Source organism: Drepanopeziza brunnea, assembly GCF_022702325.1.
Source record: "Drepanopeziza brunnea f. sp. 'multigermtubi' strain 214-2 chromosome Unknown ctg5, whole genome shotgun sequence".
Lineage (NCBI taxonomy): Eukaryota > Fungi > Ascomycota > Leotiomycetes > Helotiales > Drepanopezizaceae > Drepanopeziza > Drepanopeziza brunnea.
The window spans coordinates 1,735,999-1,763,214 of NW_027094068.1; the positions used below are offsets into that span (position 1 = coordinate 1,735,999).

The 27,216-nt window shown below is 49.5% G+C and overlaps 8 protein-coding genes across 8 annotated transcripts; 6 read left to right on the top strand and 2 right to left on the bottom strand.

The window, feature by feature from the left end:
- Nucleotides 1-442: 442 nt before the first annotated feature.
- On the top strand, nucleotides 443-1,568 carry L3040_003824 (60S ribosomal protein uL15; the record flags this gene model as incomplete). The annotated part of the gene is made up of 3 exons (XM_007294567.1): nucleotides 443-474; nucleotides 829-1,027; nucleotides 1,347-1,568. The coding sequence occupies 3 exons, from the start codon at nucleotides 443-445 to the stop codon at nucleotides 1,566-1,568; spliced, it is 453 nt and encodes a 150-aa protein (XP_007294629.1).
- Nucleotides 1,569-3,709: 2,141 nt separating this feature from the next.
- Nucleotides 3,710-5,212, bottom strand: L3040_003825 (uncharacterized protein; the record flags this gene model as incomplete). Its single annotated transcript, XM_007294566.1, has 2 exons — nucleotides 3,710-4,890; nucleotides 4,939-5,212. The coding sequence occupies 2 exons, from the start codon at nucleotides 5,210-5,212 to the stop codon at nucleotides 3,710-3,712; spliced, it is 1,455 nt and encodes a 484-aa protein (XP_007294628.1).
- A 353-nt stretch (nucleotides 5,213-5,565) lies between these two features.
- On the top strand, nucleotides 5,566-9,341 carry L3040_003826 (uncharacterized protein; the record flags this gene model as incomplete). Its single annotated transcript, XM_066156554.1, has 4 exons — nucleotides 5,566-5,798; nucleotides 5,874-6,388; nucleotides 6,439-9,098; nucleotides 9,171-9,341. The coding sequence occupies 4 exons, from the start codon at nucleotides 5,566-5,568 to the stop codon at nucleotides 9,339-9,341; spliced, it is 3,579 nt and encodes a 1,192-aa protein (XP_066012136.1).
- Nucleotides 9,342-9,926: 585 nt separating this feature from the next.
- L3040_003827 (uncharacterized protein) lies at nucleotides 9,927-11,008 on the top strand (the record flags this gene model as incomplete). Its single annotated transcript, XM_007294564.1, has 5 exons — nucleotides 9,927-10,006; nucleotides 10,074-10,245; nucleotides 10,314-10,486; nucleotides 10,625-10,740; nucleotides 10,863-11,008. The coding sequence occupies 5 exons, from the start codon at nucleotides 9,927-9,929 to the stop codon at nucleotides 11,006-11,008; spliced, it is 687 nt and encodes a 228-aa protein (XP_007294626.1).
- Nucleotides 11,009-12,329: 1,321 nt separating this feature from the next.
- On the top strand, nucleotides 12,330-13,253 carry L3040_003828 (uncharacterized protein; the record flags this gene model as incomplete). Its single annotated transcript, XM_007294563.1, has 2 exons — nucleotides 12,330-12,863; nucleotides 12,972-13,253. The coding sequence occupies 2 exons, from the start codon at nucleotides 12,330-12,332 to the stop codon at nucleotides 13,251-13,253; spliced, it is 816 nt and encodes a 271-aa protein (XP_007294625.1).
- Nucleotides 13,254-13,660: 407 nt separating this feature from the next.
- Nucleotides 13,661-17,610, bottom strand: L3040_003829 (uncharacterized protein; the record flags this gene model as incomplete). The annotated part of the gene is made up of 6 exons (XM_007294562.1): nucleotides 13,661-13,903; nucleotides 13,953-15,076; nucleotides 15,129-17,021; nucleotides 17,073-17,392; nucleotides 17,446-17,495; nucleotides 17,575-17,610. 6 exons carry the CDS (start codon nucleotides 17,608-17,610, stop codon nucleotides 13,661-13,663), a joined length of 3,666 nt encoding a protein of 1,221 aa, XP_007294624.1.
- Nucleotides 17,611-18,224: 614 nt separating this feature from the next.
- L3040_003830 (uncharacterized protein) lies at nucleotides 18,225-22,861 on the top strand (the record flags this gene model as incomplete). The annotated part of the gene is made up of 4 exons (XM_007294561.1): nucleotides 18,225-18,373; nucleotides 18,427-18,780; nucleotides 18,832-19,663; nucleotides 19,709-22,861. The coding sequence occupies 4 exons, from the start codon at nucleotides 18,225-18,227 to the stop codon at nucleotides 22,859-22,861; spliced, it is 4,488 nt and encodes a 1,495-aa protein (XP_007294623.1).
- A 2,152-nt stretch (nucleotides 22,862-25,013) lies between these two features.
- L3040_003831 (uncharacterized protein) lies at nucleotides 25,014-26,979 on the top strand (the record flags this gene model as incomplete). The annotated part of the gene is made up of 3 exons (XM_007294560.1): nucleotides 25,014-25,919; nucleotides 26,013-26,152; nucleotides 26,229-26,979. The coding sequence occupies 3 exons, from the start codon at nucleotides 25,014-25,016 to the stop codon at nucleotides 26,977-26,979; spliced, it is 1,797 nt and encodes a 598-aa protein (XP_007294622.1).
- Nucleotides 26,980-27,216: the final 237 nt, after the last annotated feature.

The following is a 27,216-nucleotide window of genomic DNA, read 5'->3' on the forward strand; positions in this document are numbered from 1 at the left end:
ATCCATTGACTGGTGAGGAGGGAGGGCTGGTGAGCTGAGCGTACTCCGTAGAATCTGGTCGATTCATGACTGCCCATCACGTGATACAAAATCCGTTCAACATGTGACCCTCACTTCCCAGCCCAGTAAACAACAATCTTGAAAATCAGAAAGTGGAAGGAAAGAAATGAACAAAGAGGTAGCTTTACTTAATCATGCAATCAGCACCATATTCGACCGAAAGTAAAGATGAGTAAAAAAAAAAGTAGGGCTTCAGACTCGGTAGCCCTCCCAAGAGCATTTGTGGGAGTGGATCCCTCGCTTAATCGCCCACCCTAGCGCGAAAAAGAAAGCGCAGCTGAACTGGAGCTATTTTCAATTTCGGAAAACGGGGACGAGAGCTACGACAACACCAACCCATCACATCGACATCGATCGCCCAACGAACGAACGTCGAGACAAGATGCCTACTCACTTGAGCAAGACCCGCAAGCAGTACGTTCCTACTTCCACTCCCCTGTGCTATGCTTTTCTCTTGTGTGTTTCTGCCAGGCGGGTGGGGTGGGGGGGTGAGCGCGCTGGAAGGGCGAAGGCGAAGGGGGAAGGCCGATGAATTCTTGAGGGGATGAGAGAAGAGGGGAGCTTGCCTCTGCGCGCTGTGCTCTGTGCCCGGTGTGGAAGGATTCCTGGAGAGACTGTCTGCCAGCTCTCCTCACCCTACACGCCAGCCAGCCAACCCGCCAGGGGCGCGACGGAGATCTTGCCGGGGAACGGCACGGAGCCGAGCATACTGTGTATATTTGTCCCTGGAGAAGAATTTGGCGCTGACGCTTTTTGGTTTCTCGACAGCCGCGGCCACGTCTCCGCCGGACACGGTCGTGTAGGAAAGCACCGCAAGCATCCTGGTGGACGCGGTCTCGCCGGAGGACAGCACCACCACCGCACCAACATGGACAAGTACCACCCGGGATACTTTGGAAAGGTCGGTATGCGTTACTTCCACAAGCAAGGCAACCACTTCTGGAAGCCCGTTGTCAACTTGGACAAGGTATGTTCGCTTTTTCTCCTTGGGGTTTCTTCCTTGCTCTGTCGAGCTCCTCTCTCTTCTGTTGGGTGTGGGGAAGTGGGGATTCCGAGGTGCTCTCGTCGATACTTTGCGGCATCCCCTTTTTATGCGCTTCTGCGGTAATGAGAGAGTATGTCTGCTCTGCAAGAGCTCGAGATGGAGGCTCGGAACAGCCAGCTCAAGGACAAGAGCTTAACACCACCAACACTCGCGCACCAAAGCAAGCCCAGTCAGCCTCTGCTCTCCGCCAGATCGTCTACACGGAGCCAGTGGCACGAAACCGGCTAACAGACCCCAACAGCTCTGGTCCCTGATCCCCGCCGAGAAGCGTGACGAGTACCTGTCCTCCGCCGGCAAGAAAGACACAATCCCCGTCCTCGACCTGCTCCCGCTCGGCTACAGCAAGGTGCTGGGCAAGGGCCGCCTGCCGGAGGTCCCGCTAGTAGTGCGCGCGAGATGGTTCAGCAAGGAGGCCGAGCGCAAGATTACTGAGGCTGGTGGCGTTGTCGAGTTGGTCGCATAATTTTTCTCTCGAAGTGTGGTTGACGAGACGAGATGCCCGAGATGATGGCGTGTTGCCCTTCTGGGTTCTTTCTGATGCGGGCATGCTATGGATGGGATGATGGCATTGCATGGCATGGGATGGGACGGGGGTGAAGCCAGGCTTCCTATTCGCTGTGTGTGTAGAGGACTGACTCTATACTTGCGAGATGGTGGCTTCTGTTATGGCTTCAGAAGCTCCTTGTGAAAAATGAAAAGCACCACCTATCAAACCCAAGGAATTACCTCGTTTCGTTTCGTTCTTGGAGTTTTTCGTATTGTGAAGTGAAGATCACATTAGGGAACTTGGAACTTGAAGTATTGGACAATTGCTTGATCCCAGATTACCACGGTCCAGGCTCTACCAATCCTCCCTTTAATATACCTCGTCCCCCAACTTACCACCAAGAAAGAGAGAACGCGAGAGAAGTGAGCTGGAACGTTTCTCTCCTTAATCACAACCAGCATTCTTTTATTCATCTAGTTCAATGCACCCAGTTCAATCAATCAATCAATCAATCAACCAGTCTACTCCGCTGACCTTCTTCCATAGCAGGACTCTTTCCTTGTGATTGATTGTACTTTCTCCTTGTACCGCTCTATCTTTCTGTCTTTATCTTTCTGTTTCTGTCTTTTTGTGTGTGTGTTTGTGTTTGTGTATTTGTCTAGCAGGTAGGTAAGTGGGTGGGATGGTGGGTAAGTGGGTGGGTTAGTGGGTAGGTAGGTAGGTGGGTAGGTAGGTGGGTGGGTAGGTTGGTGGGTGAGTGGGTATTCGGACAAGATAGCAGAGGGTTGGTATGTATGTTGTGTTGTGTTGTGTAATGGGATAGGATGGGATAGGATGGGATGGGATGGGGTAGGATGGGGTAGGATGGGGTAGGATAGGATGGGATGGGGTAGGATAGGATAGGGTATGGGATATGGGATATGGGATATGGGATATGGGATATGGGATATAGGATAGGATAACAGAATGAGAATATATATATATTGAAAACAGCGAATGTACCCGAAAATGAGTGATTGAGTGACGGACTGACTGAGTGAGTGAGTGACGGAGTGAGTGAGTGAGTGAGTGAAGGGGAGGAGGGGAGAGGAGGAGAGAATGAAGAGAAGAAGAGGTGAAGAGGTGAAGATATATAAATATAGCAAAAAGAGGAGGGAAGAAGGAAGGGGATGGGGGGGGGGGGGGGGGGGGGGGGAAGGAAGGGGAGGAAAGGGAGGAGAAGAAGAGAAGATATAAGATATGAAAAGATGAAAAGATGAAAAGATGAAAATATGAAAAGATGAAAAGATGAAAAGATGAAAAGATGAAAAGATGAAAAGATGAAAAGATGAAAAGATGAAAAGATGAAAAGATGAAAAGATGAAAAGATGAAAAGATGAAAAGATGAAAAGATGAAAAAATATAAATATAGCAAAAAGAGGACGGAAGAAGGAAGCGGAAGGGAAGAGGAGGAGGAAAGGGAGTATGTGATTATAGGTGGCTGATTATAGGTAGCTGATTACATAGCTGGTTAGCTAGCTGGACAAGATGGGATGGGAATAGACAGAGTAGACAGAATCGACAGAATCGACAAAATCGACAAAATCGACAAAATCGACAAAATCGACAGAATCGACAAAATATACCTACCTACCTACCTACCTACCTACCAACCAACCATCTGTACATCATTCATCTCCGTCACTTAAATTCATCAGCTTATTTTCGTTTTATACCTTTTTTTTTTTTTGTTTTTCGTTTCTTCATTTCCCGCTTCGACTTCGTCGCGTCTTCTTTCTCGTCTTTTGCTTGATACGATAACTTGCTTGCTTGATACCTTGCTTGCTTGATACCTTGCTTGATACGATACCTACTTACGGACCCATCTCGTCTGAACGACCGAGGTGCATATGCTATTATGTATCTATAGAGGTATGCGTGTATGTACAGTGAATCGAAAGAAAAAAAAAACAAACTCGAACCATATGACCTGATATTGCATTACCTGTTCTGGTCTGCCTGCCGTGCCTATCTATCTATCTGCTGAGAGAACGCCATGCCCATGGTATCTTTCTTTCCCATTACGCTTTCGCTTTCGCACATTACCAGAGTTCCCAGTCTTTCCTTACATATGTATCTTACATCATCTGCATCTCGTCCTCATCCGTATACACATCGCCCTCCTCTTCTTCTTCCTTCTCCTTCTCTTCCACCTTCAAGAACGGATGCTCAAGCGCCTCCTTGGCGCTGATCCTCCGATTGGGATCCAGCTCGAAGCAGCGCTCCAGGAATCTGACCGCGAGCATCTCCTCTGCCGTCAACGGGTCCTCGGCGCCGTTCTTGCCGCCGTCGTTCCGGCACGTTGACCACAGGATGATCTTCTCCAGCGTGAAGCCCGCGTTCCCGATCGTCGGGATGTTGCTCTCAAAGACGACGCCGTGCAGGTAGGCGCACGACTTCATGCGCTTGATACCGAAGATGGTGGCAATCTCAATCGTGGCCTCGACGTCGTCCGCCGAGTTGAAGAACGGGAAGCGCCGCGAGAGGATGGTGAGCAAGATCACGCCCGCGGACCAGATGTCGATCTTGGTGCTCTGCTCGGTGCATTTGAAGAGGACTTCGGGCGCTCTGAAGCCGCGGGTTCCGGCGCGGTTAGCCCGGCGGGAGGGTCGTGTGTCGTTCTTTGGGTAGCCACTCGAGGGCCCGGCGTTGGCTGCTACGCTGTTGTGGATGCGCCGTTTGCGCTCGTTGGGGTGCTCTTGACATAGGCACGGTTTGGCGTCTGTGCCTTCGCGTTCTGCTAACCCGAAGTCGACGAGTACGCCGCGTTTCTTGTCGGGCTCGTAGAGGAAGTTCGTGGGCTTGATGTCCCGGTGGATGATGCCCTTGGAGTGTACGGCTGCTAGGGACTGGAAGAGAGAGCGGAAGTAGATCTGCATGTCTGGGACCGTCATCTTGCGGAAGTACTCGCGGAAATCAGTGTGTCGGAAGTATGGGAGCACGGCGACGACTTGGTCGGTGGAGCGGAAGGCGGTGATGAGAGGGCACACCGAGTCGAAGCCGCGGAGGTTGTTGAGAAGCTCGAGTTCGTTGAGGATTCGGGAAGGACTGCTGGTTACGTAGATCTTCTTGATGGCTACATATTTGGGTCGCCGGCGCTGCTGGCCGTAATCGTCCATCTCTGACATGGGTTGCATCCGACGTTCCTTCTTCAGAGGCGGTGATGTCGATCGGGGGGTTTCCTTCTCCTCAATGTCCCATTCATTCCTGTAATTCTCGTATTCAAGATCCTCGGCCTTGTATACTGTGGAAAACGTCCCTGCGGCGCGTTAGTATTTATGCATACAAGCCTTGACATGTAACATACCCTCTCCAATACGATTTATCAGTCGATATCGGTTCTTGATTCCTTTGCTTTCCTGGATCTTGTTCATATCCTCCTGCACAACCGGGTCCACTGCCCCGTCGCTCTCTTCAGACGTGTCTGAATATGCATCATCGTGCTCTTCGGGCTCCTCTATCCTCGAATCGTCCATGCCGTGTTCCTCGTCGTCTACAGACTCGTCGCCATCCATCGGGTCGTGGTGTATCGAGAAGGATTTCGCATTTCCATTTCTGTGCTGGCGAATAATAGTCGCCATTGTGTTGTTGCTCGCAAGCGGCAACGAAATCCAGAGGTACAATCAAGCTTCCAACAAGCCGAGTTCGAGGGTCGAGAAATTTTCCTTTCGTTGTTTTGGTTGTTTGGGATGTTTTGGTCAGGATACAGCTTCCCGCGGCGCATTCGTGGTGGGGTCAACACCGGACCGGTCAGACTAGCCCGAAGGAGACGCGAAGAAAACAAAAACGCGGTTTCCCTGCCGCCGAATGTCAATACCAAGATCCGGCACTTTGCGCCGTCAACATCCACAACCACGACGACGACGAAAACAAAATTACAAACCTGAATGTCTGTCTGGATTTGCGTCGCAGAACCCGCGCATATACTGCCATCATGGACACCATAAACTTCGATATCAACGATGCCCTCAAACACTACATGAGCGACCCTGCGACCGTCGCAACGCCCGAAGCAGACTCCAATCTCGTCGACTGCGAGAACGACCCTGAAGCCCTCACTAACCCCCTCATAAACACAGTCCTCAACCCGATCGTCGACTCCGTGGCCGAGAATCCAGATGCCATCACGCGAAGCTTCAACTTCGACTCCCTACAGTTCCTACTCAAGTGTGCCCCCATTTCTCTTCCCTCATCCCAGAACTATATATCAGAACCGGACTCTGAACTCTTCAAACTCTCTAGATCCGCTTCGGTTCTCCCCACACATGCCCTCTCCAAGATCCTCGACCTCATCGTGTCTGGCCTGTCCACAGAGGCGGACGTCATTCACAATGATCTCGAGTCGGACGAGCAGGAGCTGATCTCGCACCACAAACAGCTGCTGGAAGCCTTTGGCTTTTTGTTGCAGTGGACGATCGCGGCAGTCGAGACCAAGGCCGCAGAGAAATCTAGCTCGGCGCCGGCTGCCAGAAGCAGAGGGAAGGGTGCTAAAGCCAAGACGGCTGGGAAGGATAAGGATGGCAACTGGGATTCTAGTGCGCAATTGCAGACTGCTCTGGACACTATGTGCAAGGTCCTGAAGTTGAAGCTATCCAAGATTTTCTTGACAACTTCTGAGCGGGATACCTTTGTCAGTTTATTTACGAGGCCTGTGTACATGGTCCTGGAGAGCGAGCAGAGAGTCAAGAATACTGCGATCCGGATGCACGCTTTCAAGGTTTTGTGTATAGCTGTCAAACACCACGGGCATGGCTACGGTAAGAGCAGACGTTTCTTCTGCCAGAGGTTCAGGGCTAATAAATTCTAGCTGCGCAAATATCTATTGTCCAGAACTTGACATACTTCGAGCATCTTGCGGAGCCTATGGCGGAGTTCCTCCACATACTCTCAGAGCAATACGATTACCCGCAACTTGCTGACGAGATTCTCCGGGAGCTAAGTAACAAGGAATTCAACAGCAATGATACCAGAGGTCCCAAGTCAGTCTCGGCGTTCATCGTCAAGCTCTCGGAGCTGGCTCCCAGACTAGTCATCAAGCAAATGACAATGTTGGCGAAGCAACTGGATAGCGAGTCCTATGCCCTCCGATGTGCTCTTATCGAGGTTTGTGGGAACCTGGTAGCTGATCTCAGCAAGCAAGAAGAGCGTAGCGATAACTACAAATCACAACTGAATGCCTTCTTTGACGTGTTGGAGGAGAGATTCTTGGACATCAACCCGTACTGTCGATGCAGAACGATTCAAGTATACATCAAGCTTTGCGATCTCGACCAGAAGTTCCCAAAGAGAAGACAGAAGGCTGCAGAGCTGGCCGCGAGAAGCTTGGAGGACAAGAGTAGTAATGTTCGTCGAAATGCGGTAAAGCTACTCGGAACGCTCATCAAAACCCACCCTTTTAGCATTATGCACGGATCCCAATTATCGCTAAAAGAGTGGAATGCTCGACTGGATGCTGTAGATGCTGAGTTGAATGCATTGAAGCCTCCGGCAGAGACACCGGGACTTGTCGACGGTACCAAGGCCAACGAGACAATCGATACTGCCTTGCTTGATGATGCTACTGTTCTTCCCTCGGATTCGCCTCAAAAGCCAATGAGTGACGAACAGAAGATGGCAGCTATGAAGAAAGCTCAAGAGGATGCTGCTACTTCAGAGGCGATCAATAAGCTTACCTTGACCAGACGATACTATGTCGAGGCACTGAAGTTTATCGAGGTCTTGCACGGAGCGACTACCATCATCTGCCAACTTCTAGGGTCCAAGAACAAGAGTGAAGTTATCGAGGCTATGGAGTACTTCGAGATTGGCGATGCTTACAACATCGAGCAAAACAAGTTGGGTATTCGCCGTATGCTGAGACTGATCTGGACCAAGGGTAACAGCGACGAAGGAAAGGGTGTCCAGAATCATCTTATCGAGTGCTACAAGCGCCTCTTTTTTGAAGCTCCTGACTCTTATAGCGCTAACGACGCGGCTAACTACATTGCTCGGAACATGATCAGTTTGACATTTGGTGCGACTCCAGCAGAGCTGACTTCGCTGGAGCAGCTTCTGAGCACCATGATGAAGGCCAACCATGTCTCGGAGCTTGTTGTACAGAAGCTGTGGCAAGTGTACGGTGTGCAGAAGCGAGAGATCTCGAAAAGTCAAAGACGAGGTGCCATCATTGTTCTTGGGATGTTGGCAACCGCCAAACCCGAGATTGTGGTCGGGGAGATGGAGTCTATGCTACGAATAGGTCTGGGAAGCCTGGGCCGATCAGATCTTCAACTAGCAAAGTATACCTGCATAGCACTCCGACGTATCAACCCATCTGGTCGACAAGCGAAAGAGATCGCGGTACAGCCTTCGAAGCTCACCAATGATCATGCTGTCCTCCTGAAGCTTGGAGCCATCGTTGAAATCGAATCCGATCAAAAGGAATGGTATGGTGTTGCTGAACAAGCCATCAATGCTATCTACACTTTGTCGAGACATCCGGACACACTATGTTCCGAGATCTTGCGAAGGAAGACGAAGTATGTCTTCCAGAAACGTACTGAGAAGACTCCAGAGCCGGAGGAACCGCAACGCGAGGATACGCAAATGTTGTCACCACCACCAGAAGCGCCTGCAGAGCCAGAGCCCAAACTCAAGGGGTCCATCGCTCTCTCACAGCTACTCTTCATCGTAGGCCATGTTGCTATCAAGCAAATTGTTCATCTGGAACTCTGCGAACTCGACTTCAAGCGCCGGAAGGCAGAGGCCGAGAAGAACAAACCAGCATCCGATGCTCCAATCGACAAAGCTGCAAAGGAAGCTGCTGATGATCTCGACGCGATTGGCGGTACAACAGAGGATGATTTCACAGAGGCTATGTCTCACATCCGTGAGCGTGAGCTGCTATACGGTGAGAACTCGCTTCTTGCCAACTTTGGCCCTCTCGTCTCTGAGATATGCTCGAACAACACTACGTACCGAGACCGCAACCTTCAAGCGGCAGCTACTCTCTGCTTGGCAAAGCTCATGTGCGTCAGCTCCGAATATTGCGAGAACAACCTGCCTCTTCTCATCACCATCCTCGAGCGCTCCAAGGACCCCATCACACGCTCCAACGTCGTCATCGCCCTAGGCGACATGGCCGTCTGCTTCAACCACCTCATCGACGAAAATACCGACTTCCTCTACCGCCGCCTGAATGATAAAGACGCCAGCGTCAAACGCACCTGTCTCATGACCCTTACGTTCCTCATATTGGCAGGTCAGGTCAAAGTTAAAGGTCAACTGGGCGAGATGGCTAAATGCCTTGAGGACGACGACAAGAGAATTGCGGATCTCAGTCGTATGTTCTTTACGGAGTTGAGCACGAAGGATAATGCGGTGTACAATCACTTTGTGGATATGTTTAGTCTGTTGAGTGCGGAGAAGGAGTTAGGGGAGGACTCGCTCAAAAGGATTATCAAGTTCTTGGCCGGGTTCATTGAAAAGGTACGCTCTTCCCTTGCCACCACTTATTCCTTTTTCTCGCATCATCATAATGGAATACTGATTTCCAAAAAGGACAAACACGCGAAGCAACTCGCAGATAAACTCGCCGCCCGACTCGCCCGCTGTGAGACCGAGCGTCAATGGAACGATGTTGCGTACGCTTTGAGCTTGCTGCAACACAAGAACGAGGACATCACCAAGCTAGTCAGCAGTGGCTTTAGGGTTGTGCAGGGGAGTGCTTGAACTTGAAGAAATCATGGAGTGTATAATGAAGATGAACGATGTAATGCACATAAATGGTTGGTAGGCTGGGCTGGGGGAAACGGCGCTGCGGGTACTGGCGTTATGTGTGCAGAGTGGTCGGTTTTGTTTATTTGTTTCTTTCTTTCAAGATTCTGTGGAAAGTTGGAGTTGTGCAAGTATAATAATGAATGGATGTGAATTTTCAAGTAGTTAGGACACTGTCTCTCTCACTAGAATTCAACCAATTTTATGATGAAGGGAGACAAAAGGGTCCCATTCGACTAATGTAAATCCCGTTTTCCAAACAAGGAAATGACAATGGCGAGCAATAATCGCTTCTCTCATTCTCTTGACAATCACGCCTGCCCTAGCAAATCTTAGCAGAATCTCAAATAAGTAAGAATTGAAGGTGACCGTCTGCGTGAATTCAATTTGCCTGTTCCTTAATGACAATACTAGAGATTGCAGAGCCCGAGCTAGCAAGAAACTTTTCAAGTTGCAACAAACGACTATTGAAACTGCCCCGGGAGAGATCAATTTTCTGCACAACTGCACATCGATCAAGCATAGAATACGATATGCGCAATGGCATCTTCAAGTAGCAATCGCGAGGCCTCTGTCTTTACGCTTGCTAGCGACTATCTAAAATCCCCTGAAGAACTACCGTATGGAGTGTCCCTTCACTGCCAAACCACATTGCTTTCGGCCGGACTTGACTGACCTCAATCTTAGGAGCCTGTATGTGACGTTCATTGTTGGCACCAAAGATATCCAGCAACCCTTTAGGCTACAAAGAAGTGTCGTCTGCACCATCTCGCCGGTCCTGAACGAGATCTTCAAAGACTTTACAGAGATCTTGAGAATAGAAGACGTCGAGAAGGAAGTGTTTGAATATCTTTCTGTTGTGAGTGATGCTCGAGATCTCTCCACCTTCCTTTCAGGGTTCGTGTACTGACGTTCGGAAATCTGTAGTGGGTAACCACTGGACAACATCAAAGCGTTCACGATGAGTCCAGGAAGTTACTTGGCGGAAGAGCAGCTCCGGTTGGGTTTCCAGCTCCTGTGACCCTCGTGAAGGTTTGGAGATTGGGAGAGCGATTCCGAATCCCCGAGTTCCAGAACAATACGATGAGATTACTCTACGCGTAAGTGCTCTCTACGCGTAAGGACAACTGGGCCGAAGGCCCTGTTGCATCTTCCCAGTGTCTCAGGAGTATCATGCTTCTGAGACGGCCCCTAGACGCTCAGGAAAGGATTTTCGCGCTAATGTCTCAATGATCTAGTGTGTTAGATATAACAGCTTCGCAGAATACCATCATCAGTGTAGTCGAATTCGCTTGGCATGATAGAGAGCCCGACATGTTGAAGAGCTTGTTCGTTAACAAGTTTGCATACTGCTGTACGTCAGAAGAAGTCAAAAATTTCTGATGTTTGATTGGCCTCTAGGATTCTGAGAGCATCTATCATCCTTTCATCGATTTCTTTCAGAATAAGCCATGGCTAACTTCCCATGTCCTATAGGGTGGAGTGGATATGTTCGAGAATTGTTGCCTCACCTTCCATCAACCATGGTTTTTGCCATCGTCGACCAATTGAAACGTGGCGGTGAAGCAAAGAGAGATATTAGGGACTTGAGGAAAAGTGTTGAGGCATTCTTCGTGAAATAGGCTGGCTCGCTCAAGGGGAGTACACAGGAAGCTGGCTGGTCATCGCGAGAGGGGTAAGTAAGGTTGGACAGGAAAGAAAGTCGATGGGCATAGTAGAATTAATTTCCCTGCTCGGCATCATTGTTAGGCTCTATAAGAGCTTGAATGAAATATTCTTTCAAAATCTTATCAGTACTCCAGGAAGGGCTCTTATCCTGACCAGAATCCCACCATGAAACTGGCTGGTAGTCTTTCCTGAGATATGAGGAGCCTACAGGAATTTCTGTATAGCTACGTCGCAAGGAAAACGACTTATAATGGAGAGCAGGCATACGAACTCGTGGATACGACCGTTGGATGTAAGTGAGAGTTTTTAGAGAGATTCCGAATGCTACCTGCACTCATAGAAAAATTTTCTCTTGATTGAAATGCCTCGAGAATTATTGGCAAGATAGGCGAAGTGAAATCTTGACATCCCAGTCTGTCGGGCAACGTTGCATATGCCAAGATCCTTACTTGGAAGGCACGTATGACGAGATCAAGTCTTTCAACTTTCGTAGTAAATCACTGAGATACGACGATAATTAAATTCATGAGTTCACCGGTCATGGGATAGCAATGCGAAATAATGGATATGAGAATAAGATAAATCCGCTAGGTTCCAAAACGGTAAAACCCAGGCGGAGCATCCAGTCATTAGCTACACTGAAAGAAGCAAATATTCTCATGACTTTAGATTACAGTAAGGCATATTTCTCAGCCAGAAAGATAATGATAAGGGAATGGCAAGCCAAATGAAGTTATAAATGTGCCAAACTCTTGCTGCGGGTCTACGACTTTGCAGATACCAAGATAGACAAGATGCTTGGAGAGCTTCCACTGCCAAGACAGAAGTTTTGAAACCCTCAAAGCTTTTCATTAGAAGTCGGCTTAATCAACATTCTGGGGACATTCGTAGACTGTCTGTTGAGGCGGAGGAAGGTCATGAGGCCCAGGGAAGCACCTGCTCACCCAGATCACGGGTCGCGGCACTCTTTAAGTCATGGATATAAGGAAAAGCCCCCCAGACTCAGTCGTAGCATTACAACAACTGATATAAAGTGACTGATATAATATCAAATTAGATAATTCATTTGCGATGGGACGGATTCGGATCAGAAATATGTTCTGGACTTTGACGTCCCAATGTCCCCGATATTTGTGGGGCACACTAGTCAGCGTTCTCAGCCGCGTCCGCGTCTCCCAAAGTTACCTACCCAAATCCACAACCCCAGACCTCACATCAACATCAACAACGACGACCACCGCCACCACCACTACCTACGACACTCCCCTTCTCACAATGGCCGAACGAGAACTCCAAGACCTCCAGCGCAAGCTGAAATCGACCCGCTCCTACAAGGAGCAGCAGCCCCTCCTCTCTGCCGCGAAGCTCTCCCTCCTCAAGCTCAAAGCCCTCACTCCGCTGCCCACAACACCTAGCTCCGTCCTCGCCCTCGCGCGCGACGTCTTCGAGAGCGGCGCCCTGCTATCAATTCGCGCCAAGGACCCCGCGGCCTTCACCCGCTATGTGCACCAGCTGACGCCGTTCTACGAGCTGCCCGAAGAGCGGCTGCAGCCCAGCAGCGAGAAGAACAAGATCACCGGCTTGTACCTACTGCTGCTGCTCACGCAGGGCGACTATGCGGCCTTTCACACGGAGCTGGAGGGGCTGGAGTTGAGAGGGGGAATGGCTGGTGTGGATTGCGAACATGATCGCTTTCTGGGATACCCGATCAAGCTAGAGAGGTGGCTGCAGGAGGGCAGCTTCGACCTGGTGTGGAAGGCGATGGCTAGCAGAGAGGTACCCAGCGAGGAGTACGGTGTATTCAGCGAGGTAATTTCTCCATTCCTTCGCCTCTTCTCCTGCCCCTTTAAAAATAGTCCATCTCCCAGCATCAGAAAGAAATGCATGGGGGCATAGCGTTAACCTACCCCCCCACAGATCCTCACAACCCACATCCGCGACGAGATCGCCACCTGCAGCGAGACGGCCTACCCATCCCTCCCAATATCCTCGACCAAGAATCTTCTCTTCCTTGACAGCGAGGGCGCAGTCGTCGATTTCGCACACGGCCGGGGCTGGATTGTCAGGGACGGCCGCATCTTCTTTCCAAGTCAGAGCCTCAAAGGCGGTGTCGACGATCTGGGCAACGAAAAGGAGACCAGCCAGCTGGCCATCGAGAATACGCTGGGCTATGCAAGGGAGCTGGAGACGATTGTATGAGCGGGCGAGTGGCAGAAAAGAATACGGATTAATGGATGGCATCGCGGATTCTTCCTCAATCAGAAGAAGCATGATCTTGAGGGTTTAGAGCACAGCATAGGAATGGTCGGGCATGGAGAATAAGAGATCAGCTGATATGATATCAAGCTTGTATTCTAGATACGCTTACGCGTAACAATTGCAGACTTGATCCCACAATGAATGGACTGCATATAGTATGGTTCCGCTTGCTTTCAACTACTTACTTACGTACCAAGCCCTCTGACCAGCAAGAGACTTCTAAAAAAAAAGTCAATTGCTCCCTACATACATGCAACAAGTTTCAAGTAGTCTAGTAGAGATGACTACGATCTACTTTTTCCGAACTCCTTTTTTGGGGTGGCCCTGGCTTCCAAAAATTCGACCTCTCATGCAATGAGCTTCAACCCACTGCCGTTCTTTCCAATCTCGCAGACACCGCATACCGCGCAAATCGTCCCCTTATACTTAGTCTGGTACTTGCTTCCGTCGAAGGCGCACACCTCGAACGATGAGCCGCCGTAGATGGGTGTGTAGGAGGCGGCACAGACTTCAAAGTCGGCGAACTGATCAAACTCAATCTCCACAGCATCATTAGGGTTCCTTTCGCAGTTGGCTTTGATCTTTTTGGCCTACAAGCTGTCAATAGGGAGTCTTATACCAAGAAACGAGGTAACTCACGTTCTCGAGCATCTTCACTGGCGCAGGATTAGCCAGCATTCTATTCGCGAAGCTCAACGCCGAGTTGTAGTTCTTATTCGTGAAGGCCAACTTCATGGCACTGGTCAGAGCGAGGACTCTGTGATTGACCTCGAGTTTGGGAATGGTGAAATATGCGGAGAGTTCCAGACTACGCTTGAGCTTCTCAGGTGACTGTGAGACCTCGGCATCAGTGCCAAGGTTCCGTCGAGCTAACTCAATGCCCATGGCAACGGTGTACTCGCTTGCGGTGGTAATGAGTTTCTTAGCATCCTCAACCTCCGAGGCTGACGAGACTGCATTTACCAGGAGAGCATGGAGAATATTTTGGAAGATAGCCGCACCATCTTGCAGCTTGTTGGCTTTCATCGCGCTGTACCCATCCTGGAGGTCAACGGCGGCAAGCGTTTCAAGATCTCGAGGAATTATGGGAAGGACGTTTCGGGGGTCAGTCTCGTCGACGTTACGACGGACGTAGTTGATTAGAGGAGGCAGGCCACTCGACGCGGGAAGGTATGTCTTCGAAGCCGAGTAGACTTCCAGAAACCGCGGCTTAAGAGGGGCGAAGTTGACCGCACCGAGTTGTCTGTTCAACAATTGCATAGCGGTCTCGAATGAGCCGGCAGCCACATGATCCGCGGCGATCGGAGAGTTGCGAGCCCACAGGTCTGCTTCACTGCTCCCCGCACCACCTGTCTCAGCACTGTCGACATTGACAAAGTCACTCTCGACTTCTGGGACTATGTCATCACCCATATCCCATCCTCCTGCGTCCTCGTCGTCATCGACCTCATCAAGAGCCCCATTTCGCTTGGCAACTTCATCGCCAGCGTCATCAAAGCCGAAGCCATTCGATGCGACTGCTGGCTCGTCTTCTAATGATAAGCCTTCGACTTCGCCGAGAAGTGCCTTCTCGAAAAACGATTGAGATGTTGCCTTCGTTGGCCAGTTGGCCTTGAAAGTGGAGACAATTGGTTTTGGGGGAGAGAGTGGTGAGCCAATTGCGGGGAGAGTGATCTCATCTTCTGTAAGGCCAGTAGCTTCGAGGATGGATTGGCATTCGTCCTCGAGACCATGAGCTTTGGCAGTCATGTACGCGAGTGGATCTGGAAATGTTAGTAAATGTAACAGGACTGTGCGCTCAATGCAAGCACTTACAAAGGTCAATTTCCTTGAACATAGCTATCCGGTCGTTGACATCTCCAAGGTACAAGGCATTTTGGAATCGGGCTGTGAAATCGCCACGATGTTCCGCAATCTTAGCCATTCGAGTGAGTTTGGCTTCATCTCCAGTAGCGAGATACAGGAACGAGAGCTTATCGAATTGTCTCAGCTTCTGGTAGGTCATCTCGACAATCTGATGATTGCCATGTGCGAGAGCCTCCGTAGTCAGTCTTGACCAGAGCTTGGGTCTGTCCAATTGCTTTGCCATCTCAACTGCAACATCGAGATTACCACACTCAATCGCAAGCTCGAACCGTGTTTGTGGGTCCTGAACAAACTGCAAAGCGATTTCGGGGTATCCCTTCTTCTGCAAGTACGAAATGATGCTTTGACCGACAAGACTTGAGTTCTTGATGATCTGGAGCATTTCCTCGTAGTTTCGCTTGACGAGCGCAAGCTTGAATCGGTATTCCGTGGGATCAATGTTCAAGATCTTGGGCTTGGCGTTCCTGTCCAGGCAGTAGACGGTTCGCGCCTTCACTCGGACAAGGTACACAGTTTGGTCAAGAGTGCGTACAATGCCATTGTCACCATTGAGCAATGTGTATTTGATATGGTTAAGGGTAGAGTAGAGAAGAACACCAGCATCGTCCCAGGTTGCGCTCTTGATTCGGATGGTCTCGTGGAGTGTGCTGACTTGTTCCAAAGTCTTGGTCACGATTGTGACATTGTGTTTGCTGAGAAGCGCAGCATACAGCCCATCGTTAGACCAAACGACGTACTTGACGCCACTGACAGCCAGTTCCGCTGTTGACTTCTTTTGTTGGACGTCATAGAGGTGGACGGCGGTGGGAGTAATTAGGAGGATATTACCAGTTCCTCCGAAGTAGATGTCCGTGGTTCCAGTGGGAGGCTTGATAGTCTTGGTAGTCGAATTTGAGAGGTCCTTGATGTCGATTTGCTGGTTGGCAGCAGTGAAAACAGCAAATCTATTACGAGCGATAAATACAGCTGAATTTCCTTGACCTCGCTTGGTGTCAGTGGTATCCCCGGAACCGTCTCGGGGTAGGTTGATCAGTTCGTAAGAACCTCCGTCCGCCGGAGAAGTGACAAGGATAGCTCTCTCCGCTGGATTGAATGACAAGGATCGGGGTGGGACCCATGGGCTGCCAAGCTTCTTCAAGGTCAACAGCGTTGGGCTCTCAATATTCTTTTGGAAGTCGTAAGAGCGAACCTGCTTATCCTTCGTAATGAAGAATAAGTTGTTCTGGTAGAAGGCCGAGGCTGGTCTCTCTCGCTCAAGCTTGAAAACCATAACTCCGTTGTCGTGACCAGCTGCGAAAAGGTTGATTTCTGGATGAGCGGCAATAACCCAGAATCTATCGTTCTCCCGCTTGAACGACTGTACAGAAGTCCGCTTGTTGAGATCCCAAACTCGAACCGTCTTGTCTTCGCCCACTGACAATATCAGATCCTGGTGGGGGTGGAACAAGCATCCTGATGCATTCTGGAAATGACCTCTGCAAGTGTCGACCTCCCATGCCTTCGTTTCGCTCATTCTCCATAGCTTTACCAATCGATCATCGCCCGCCGAAACAATCAAGGGAAGTGTAGGATGGAAAGCGACCCAGTTCACACCTCTGTCGTGTCCCTCTAGTACGAATTTGACCACAGCATCTGTGTTTCCGAACATGTCTGCCTGGTTTTGGTTTCCCCTCGACATTTGATCCTCGAATGTCATAGATGTTGGCGCCGAGTGCTTTTTCCGCAGACCAGAGATATCCCATACACGCACTGACTGATCGAGGGAGGCCGAAACTACCAGGTCGTCCTTAGGGTGGAACTGGGCGCACATCGTGTAGTGGTTATGGCCAGTCATTGTGCAAACTTAGAAGCCTAATCAGTAGGCTTCCATATAGGGCATTCAAGCAGACTTACTTAATGATCTGTTCTGCCAATTCCAAATCCTGATTGTCTGATCATCAGAGCTGGAAATGATCCAGGGAAGCTCATGATGGAAGAAGACAGTGCGAACGTAGTCCAAATGGCCGTTTAGGGTGAAGAGACACCTGCGAGTCTGATACGACCAGACCTTGATCTTGTAATCATCCCCACCAGAAACGAAGAGAGGTTGTGTCTTGTGAAAGTCAATTCCTCGTACCGGGCCATCGTGCTCTTCAAAGCGATCAATCAGCGTTCCCATACGGTAGTCCCATAGCTGGATGGTCGAAGAATGTAAGGAGACAAGAATCCACGGTCTGGGTCCGATTAGCTACGAGTGTGCGCAAGATGCTGTGGCTGCGGGGCGCACCTTTTGGGATGGAAAGCAATGCCTTTCGCTCTCGAGGACTTGGACTCGAACTGGGCTGCTGTTAGCAACTGTATTCGCATATGCCCGTTCTACCCTAGAGTTCCCCATCCTATATCAATCCACACATACCTTTGTGAGCATATTAGGGGAGGAAGTGGTTGCCATCTTGACCGACGCTGCGAGGACCGTGGAAACCTAGGCCTCTGGCATGAAGAACAGCAGATGGTGAAGAGTTCAATGCAGACAGACACGTATCCAGCAGCAGTATTCAGATGTTCAGAGTGATAGTATCGAAGGCGGAGACAGGAACGGAGGTAGAGAGAGAAGGAGATGGAGACATCCGAAATGTGTGATGCGGGAAGCTGCGACTTGCGACTTGTTCACAATTCTTGACGCCTGAGGCAGAAGCGACCGAGCCCTTTCAGTCCTCAAGCCCCCTGCGCTTCAACTCAAAGCTCTCCACTACTAAGCTCTTTAGCGCGACGTCAGCTCCGGCAAGGTGGCATCAACCGCCAATGTCAACAATACAGACCAATTCCTCAGCCTCGTCTGTTGATTTCCATTTGTTCTGTTGATAGAATAGAAGACGATGCCGAGATAAATTCTGCCTTGGCCGTAAATCCGTACCTCTCTTCCCACTGGCGGACTGCATTACACTACAATACAATACATTACAAAATACATCCTCGTCTGAAGTCAGGACACAGCCCATTCCACAAGACCGGAACATCTGTCCAAGAGGCTACGAACAGCTTGACAACCCCCTCAAAATCCAGAAGATGGGATTTTTCACTATGCCATGGGGCCTGACTGGAGCTCTATTGGCAACGACATACCTTCATTCCCTATGCGGCGTGTCTGCGGGCCCATCCATTAATGTCGGAATGAAAGCCTCGTTTTCCGCTGCGCCATATCTTCTAGAGCTCCTGTACCTACTCCTAAATCTGCTTAACTCAGACACATAAAGCTAATTGGATGTAGAGAAACTGCGGGAAACGAGAACGCCACATCCTATTTCCCCCTCCTTGACCGAATCGCGGATGGCTACTTTACCAAAACCTCAACGGACAAAGAACTGTTCGAGAAATTCGTTCAAGTTCTGAAGGATGACGGGCATATGCTGCAGCCCGAGTCTCTATCTTCCTGGCAGTTTGCTCTGTCTATGCGGGCCTCAGCGCCTCGAATCGAGGCACATTACCAGTACTACCACACGGCAGCCGAGCCATCATTGAAGGGGGAGCAAGATACCTCCTGCTCGGTCTGGGTGCTGTTCAATGGAAAGCAATATTGTTCACCAGCACTTGATGCAGCCCATGGCGACATTGGTGGAGACTCGTAAGCCTGTCATCCCCAATTTGATTAAAATCGCTGACTTGATGGCTGCAGGCAAGTTCAGGAGTTGCAGTTCGACCGAGTGTTAGGCAATTCTTCAGCACCTGCTTCCATCCTTTACGCCGATATCACTTCTCCTACTTTTGGGCGGTTCCACAAGACCCTGGTGAAGACTGCTCGTGAAGGAAAGACCTCGTATCGTATTCGGCACAGAAAGTCACTAACAGCCGAAAACAAACCCCTTATTATTCCTGGATACGGTGTGGAGCTTGCCCTCAAGCGGACTGACTACATTGTGATTGACGACCGCGATGAAAACGAGAGCAAGACTGCAAGCGCAGCGCCAGAGAAAGAAGTCAGGTTTGAGGACGAGGAATTGGCAGATCTAAAGCCGCTATCAGCATCGGAACTGTACTCGCTTGGTTTAAAGGCTTCGAGCTTCATCTTACAAAGCGGGAATCCTCTCGATTCGCTTGTAAAATTGTCCCAGGATTTCCCCAAGTATTCGAGCGCCATCTCCTCTCACGATGTCTCCAAGGAATTTGCTGCCGAGCACCACTACAACCGTGGCCAGTTGGTACCTGCGGGAAACAATATGGTGTGGATGAATGGAGTTCGGCTGATCGATCGGCAAATTGAAGCCTTGGACCTGCTAGACATTTTCCGAAAAGAGCGTAAGCTTATCAATGGACTCAGGGAGCTGGGCCTCACTGGCACTCAAGCCATTCAGCTACTTTCGCACTCGGAGATAGCCACTGTTAAGGCTGAAAATTCACCCCCAAGATTTGACTGGAGAGATGATATTGAAGGAGGAAACGCCATCATCTGGATGAACGACCTCGAAAAGGACAAGCGATACGCCGGATGGTCACCCTCACTGAAAACAGTAAGTCTTTGAGACTTCTTCACGAGTCCAATGCTAACCTCACAGTTTCTCCATCGAGTATATCCTGGTCAACTGCCTCAATGTCGACGAGATTGTTTTAATGCAATTTTTCCAGTTAATTTTACCAATCCCCAAGACGTTCTCCTGGTGGCAGACAACTTACTGAATTACGTGAAGAGAAAAGTTTCAGTACGATTTGGAATCGTGCCCCTTACAAGCACCCCTGATTCTCTGGCGCACGCCAAAGTGATGTACCACTTGCTGGATACCTATGGACTCTCAGCTGCCATGGCATATCTCGAAGCTGCGTATACGTCTCAGAAGATCTTGGCACCAAGTGCTGCACACTTTCAGACTGCGATTGGGGAAAGGACGGCCCGCAACGATAAAAAGGCCTTAACTCTCGAGGAAGTGCTTCACCCAGAAAGCTACCAAACCCAAATCGAAGCAGCCCGGCAATGGGTGCGACGACTTGCTGCAGATAGTAAGATTCCAACGATGTTTATCGATGGTGTCGCTATTCCCAGAGACGAAAACTGGCTTCAGGCGATGAGCCAGAAAGTTACCACTGATCTTCAACTCATTCAACAAGCCATCTTCACCGAGATCCTCGATGAAGAAAGCTGGCTCCCTGGGCACTTTCTCCTTCAGGCTTCAACACGTCGAAATTCACTCGTTGTTCCCGAGGACGAGAAGACATTGAAGATTTTTGACGTCAACAAGCTAGTGGGAGAGAACCAAGAGATCCTGAACAATTTGCCTCGCATCGAGGCAGATGTCACAGCCGCAAAGGCGGACTGGGCTCACATGATTTTGGTTGTTGACCTAGAGTCCGAGGCTGGCGAGAAACTTCTTGCAACAGCGGCAGTCTTCCGCGAAGCCAACCCATCCGTCGAGCTAGTTATTGTGCATAATCCGGCCTCAGACATAATCGATTCCGGTCTTAGCTCTGACTTCTACCAATTTATGCTGAACAACGATAATAAAGCGTTCTCAAGCATCAACGATCTCACAGCTGTCTTGTCAGCCGAACTGGCCGCTCCAGGGCAGGAGATTCAGCAGCATGCATTAGAGTACTGGCGTGGAGGTGATGCCATAGTCAAGTTTCTTGGGCTTCTCCCAGGTCAGAATGCAGTGCTTTTGAATGGCAGACTGGTGGGTCCCATCCCTGCGGACTCGGATCTCGATGAAGGAGACTTGGACCAGCTTCTTTCATATGAGCGATCGAAGCGCATTACTCCAGCCAATGCTGCTCTTGAAGCCCTTGGGCTGCTGGATAATATAGCAAATCCTTTGGCAGCTGCCAAGATCTCGTCAATCGTAGCTATTTCGACTATTTCTGACACTCCGGATGGAATATTCGAGGAAACTTCTACTCTTCGAATGAGCCAATTTCACGTTTGGAATTCTACGTACACTGCAATCGAGACTGGTGATGCGTTGACTGCAAGCATCCACCTCACAGTCCTCCTCGATCCCGCAAGCCAACTTGGTCAGAAGTGGGTTCCTCTTCTCAAGGTGCTCTCGGAACTTGACGGGGTATATATGAAGTTATTCCTAAACCCTAAAGAGCGCTTGGAAGAGCTACCTGTCAAGCGTTTCTACAGATACGTTCTGGAATCCAAGCCAACATTCGACGAGGTTGGCGCTCTGAAACCTCTCAGTGCAACTTTCACAGGTGTTCCACAAGAGGCACTGTTAAATCTTGGCATGGACATTCCTCCAGCCTGGCTTGTGGCTCCCAAAGTCTCCGTCTACGATCCGGACAATATCAAGCTCAGCTCTATCAAAACAGATGTGGAAGCTCTATATGAGCTCGAGAACATTCTTATTGAGGGGCATTCTCGCGAAATTCCTGGCGGAGCTGCTCCGAGAGGGGTTCAGCTCACGCTTGGTACGGAGAGAAACCCCCACACCGCAGACACAATCATCATGTCTAACTTAGGATACTTCCAATTCAAGACAAACCCAGGCTACTACAGGATTGATCTGCTCGAAGGTAGAAGCGCCGAAATCTTCAACATTGATAGTGTCGGATCGAAGGGCTGGAGCCCAACTGCAGGTGATGAGAACACCGAAGTTGTCCTGATGAGCTTCAAGGGTGCAACCCTCTACCCACGGATATCCCGCAAGCCGGGTATGGACAGCGAAGATGTTCTCGAAACCAAAGCCGACTCGAAGATGGACCTAGTCTCCCGCGGGCTGAATTTCGCCCAGAGTATTCTAGGCAAAGGCAAGGGCGCCGTCGAGAAGCAAGCACAAGCAGACATCAACATCTTCTCTGTCGCTAGTGGCCACCTCTACGAGCGTATGCTTAACATCATGATGGTCAGTGTTATGAAGCACACCAAGCACACCGTCAAGTTCTGGTTTATCGAGCAATTCCTCTCCCCCTCTTTCAAAGACTTTATTCCGTACCTCGCCGCCGAGTACGGCTTCCAATATGAGATGGTTACCTACAAGTGGCCTCACTGGCTTCGCGGGCAGACTGAGAAGCAGCGCGAGATCTGGGGCTACAAGATTCTATTTCTGGACGTTCTGTTCCCGCTCTCCCTAGACAAGGTTATTTTCGTCGATGCAGACCAAATTGTCCGCACCGATATGATGGAGCTCGTGAACCACGATCTCAAGGGCGCACCGTATGGCTTCACACCGATGTGCGACTCTCGCGTTGAGATGGAAGGATTCCGCTTCTGGAAACAGGGGTACTGGGAGAAATTCCTCCGCGGCCTTCCATACCATATCTCAGCCCTCTACGTCGTCGACCTGCACCGTTTCCGTCAGATTGCAGCCGGAGACCGCCTTCGTCAACAGTATCACCAGCTATCAGCTGACCCGAACAGTTTATCCAATCTAGACCAGGATCTGCCAAATCACATGCAATCGATCCTCCCGATCCATAGTCTCCCGCAGGAGTGGCTGTGGTGCGAGACATGGTGCAGCGACGAGAGTCTGAAAGACGCAAAGACGATTGATCTGTGCAACAACCCACAGACCAAGGAGCCGAAGCTCGATCGCGCGAGGAGGCAGGTGCCGGAATGGACTGTGTACGATGATGAGATTGCGGCGGTGGATCGTAAGCGCAAGGGCTTGCCGCCGATAAGTAGTGAGGCGCCGAAGGTGGCGGGAGAAAGGAATACGAAGAGTAAAACTCTGGAGGTGGCGAGTCCGACAGCAAGTAAGAAGGATGAGCTATAAATTCGAGGGTGGGATGAAATTTGTATAGTACAGGGAGAATGAACTCATAGAATCGAATGTCACGGGATATTTTGCGGCTGCTTGCTCTGGAACGCTGCAAACACCGCTTCCTCTTGCCCCTTCCCCGCTGTTTCAAAGTCTGCTACTGCTGTATATGACATTCTTATTTGGAGGTGGGAAGGTTTATCAAGAAGCTGTTGGAATTTATAGTTTTAATCTGTGAATATATATATACACCCGAGGACAGTAAGCGCCCCCGCCCCTCCCCCTCCCCACAAAAGAACAACAAAACTCTGGATCAGTGCCAGTGTCCTGCAGCTCTTCAGGATACATCAAGCTCCAGGCTTGTTTGCTCATAAGCTTGGTAAGAGCCGTATGAGCAGTGCTGGGGATGTAAGAGACGATACAGCAGACGGGCGAAACCTAAGATATCGCAGCATATATCGACTGGGCGACGCCTTTGTTTACTTCTTACATTGGCTTTTTAAAGGTTTAGAAATATATAAGTTTTTATGGTGCATGTAGTGCACTAATAAGCTAGGAGGGGATTCCGATGATTGAATGAAGCTTGTAGAATTCTATCTGGGAGACTGACACACAAAGAGATGGAGATCTCATTGCACTAATAAGCGAGGTCACATGAGCTGAGGCTTGGGTGGAACGAAGCTGAGGCGTGGCTGTTCCGCACAACAACTGTGGTATTGTGTTAACTGGACCTTGGAAGGACTTGGTCAGGAACTTGGACTTGGACGTGGATCTGGGTATCTTTGTTTGGTATTTCGATGCTTGATGCTTGTGAAAAGGAACGGGTGAAGCAGCATAGTGACAGTGTTTGACGGTATGCTTCCTAACTACCTTGGACCTCTAAAGAAGCAGGTGTTGATTAAGCTTGGTTGGTAAGAATATAATCTTAAAGGCAGGCCATTTTAGAACAGTTATTGAAGGGAAGAAAAATGGGTTTCTCGATGGGTAGCTCAGTTAAGACTAGAAAAATAAGCTTTTCAACCCTTTTCGGTCGGATATTTTACTTTTTTTGATATCCCTCCTAAAGAATATATATATGCAAATTCAAAAGTTTTCAATATGAATGCAAGCGTTAAAAAGCTTCTGATAGCCAGGAATAGTGTGAATATTATTAACAGTAAGGTTTTTTTTATTCTCTTTTTTGGGTGGGGGGAGGGGGGGGTAGCTTGCGATAGCTTTTGCTAATATTGTATTTGATAGCTTGGCTAACTGCGTCCCAAACAAAGTGAACCCCAAACTAAAAGGTAATTACCATGCATGGTTTACTACACTTATTTACCTTTTTGATTTATGTTCTGACTTATTTAAGGAATTTCCAATGAATTCTCGTGATAGAATGTCGGTCTATACGTATAGGTCTCCATCGTAAACAATTAATAAACAAGTTCGCTTAACTAGCCAATCATGTGTGCACGTCGCGCCGGCATATTAACGGGATTTCTTGCTTTGACTACGCCTGATGAATCCCATTTATTGATTCCTTCCAATCACGGCGCTAGTTGAAGTCACGCTATTACTATCGAGTCGCAATAATTGACCCCCCTTCGATCTCCAACATCCCCTTCCTTTCTCACGCAACATCACAACAGCAACATCACAACAAGAAATCTTATCTCACAACAAATGCTCCTTTAATATCGTGAACCTCAACCACTTCTTTACTTACAGCATTACGCTTGCAAATTACAATTGCTTCTTTGCTGTACGCAAACCTCGATCTCAGCCTCGATTTGTATCAAGTTGAAACTTGCAACTGGAGCTTGCCTTTCTCACACCAAGACGCGACTGATATTACGACCCGACTTCACATCGAAATATTGTACAGCCGAAATTGTAAGTCAAGATCCTCTAGGAAAAGCTCTTGTGTAAAATGTCTTTTCTTTTGCTCGAAGCGACTCTTCCATTACTCAAGTTCCACTCGTCAGCAAAGGGGCACCTGCTCGTTATGGATCTGACACAGATCCTGCGGTGCTCTAGCATACGCTATCCTTGTCTCTGCCTCTATTCATATGTTATTTGCCCTTATAATTTGACACGAAGAACATAGACCACTGAGCTCTAGGCTGATATATCCTATACAGGACTTCACATGTCGAGCGCGACTGGATTCACCAATCACCCCGGAACTATGGCCTCAAACTCCTCTACTTCTCTCCCTGGCTTTCCTTTTAAGAGCCCGTACGATAAAACTTCTGAATCAAATGCTTCCACACCAATTCCTCTTCCTGATAATGTCGCTACCAATATCAAAGCTTCCCGCACTTCATCCACTGAACTCACCGATCACGGCCCTCTGCGCTATAGCAGAACTAATTCGGTCAACACTATCGTTAACGTGGATTTCGATGTAAAATTTAGCAACGTCTCATCCCCGCCAGAGGTCGACGGTCCAGATATAGCGATTTCAACATGGGAGGCTCCAGGTAATGATCGTATCTTCCCTCACTTCAGTCATGGCTGTCCTAATAAGGAGGCACATGAGCTAGGCACCTTCTGCGAGGAGTGCCGCGGAATCGGTATGCCATGGGGAGCAGAGCTTCCGGTCTACCACACCGAAGATAACCTCGCCCTTCTTCATGGTCCACCAGGTACTCTTGTGGATCACGTTCTTCTGGCCGATGAGGAAGCTGTCGCTGTTTTGTCGATCGTAGCTTCGATGGATGTTCGCGGTCGTCTCTACAGCAAGGTCGATGGCCTTCCCAAGCTCATGCGCCGCTTCCCTGAGTCGGTCTATGCTGGCCAGAACATTGCAGATCTCCACCGATCACTTCTCCGAGTTACCGGTCCCGAGCACGAGCTTATTGAAGCCCATATGATTGTCGAGGAAACCCTGAGAGATCCCCACCTCACTTGGGAGACCCTTGGTAACAGAATCTATAATCACATGCTTTCCGTCGCTCCTGTTCTCCATTACGGGCTTTCCGCCGAGGAGATTGCCGCTCCACTTATCTATGAAGAGAGGAAGATTCCGAAGTCGAAAAATAGCAAGGGAATGTGGAAGGCTCCTCCAAAGACAGATGATGATTCGAAATGGGTGAGCTGAGCTTTTTTGTCCACGCAGCTTGAACCTAGACGGCCGCTTAATAGCATTCGCCTCTGTGAATTCGATGTACTGACCTGATCATAGGAGTTCTGTCCTGGTTCGGATACCAGTTTAATTATCGTCGGCAAGCCTGAGCCTCAGAAATTCTTCCTCATCCGTCAGAAGAAGAACAACCCAAATATCAAGGACTGCCGTCAATACCCTGGCTGGGAGACCTTCGACTGGTAAATTTTGACCCAGCCCGTGAAGACAACTTGCGATAAGAACGCTTCATGAAGATGTTACTAATTATCTTTCCAGGAATGACCCAGATCTCGTGGAGTTAATGAACAAGGCCCGCCGCCAGATCCTTCATCGAACCACAGGTGGTACTTATCCTAAGGCTCTTATCTGGACCCAAGCAGAGAAAGACGTCCTCAAGGGTCTTATCAAGGTCGTTCTCGACAGCGGTGTCGCTCCTAAAGATATCAAGTGGGATCCGATTGCAGAGGGCCTGTTCAAGCACTTCGAGGGCAAGATCCAACCTAAAGGCTCACCATTCGCCCAAAATCAACACCTCAACAAGGATGGCAGCATCGAACCACCCCGCCTCAAGTTCGCCAAAAAGCTCAGGCAGGACCGAGAGGGCTGTCCGAACAGAAAAGGACAGACTGTCAAGACACAGGCACATAAGTATGGTGACATTGCGCTGATGCTGAGAATGGCGGCGCCTAAGAACCAGCAGCAAGCTTCGGATTCAGATTCGGACGACTTGGACGACTCAGATGATGAGCAGCCTAATGGAGCTACCAGCAGCAAGATCAACAGGGCGAAGAAGAATACTGCGAAGTCAGCCACAGCGATTACGAAGGTTACCAAGCAGGTCAAAAAGAAGACGGTTGTCAAGATGGAGGCCCATGAGCCTGATTCAGACATTGGGAAGATCGATGCGCCTTCGCCCCGTCTTCGCGGACTGAATAAGAGAGACCGATCTCCTGGCGGTGGCGCTAGTGATCCTGATGTGTCTGGGACTCCTCGATACTCCAAGCTGATTCGAACTGAACGTCACTGAAATGCAAGATCTTGGGGGTATTTATCGGCGGGGGATCAAGTCTAGAGGTTTCTGGGCAAACGATGGCGCATTTGGGATTCCTCTCTTTAAAATTAGCACAATTTCTGGGACGTCGGCTGCAGATTGATATTGGTCTCCTGCGTAATTCGAGGCTGGTTTCTTGTCTCCCTACATTTCGCTTTGGGATATTTATGCAGTATACGACAGTATCGATGACAAAGTGTTGCTAGGTAAAGT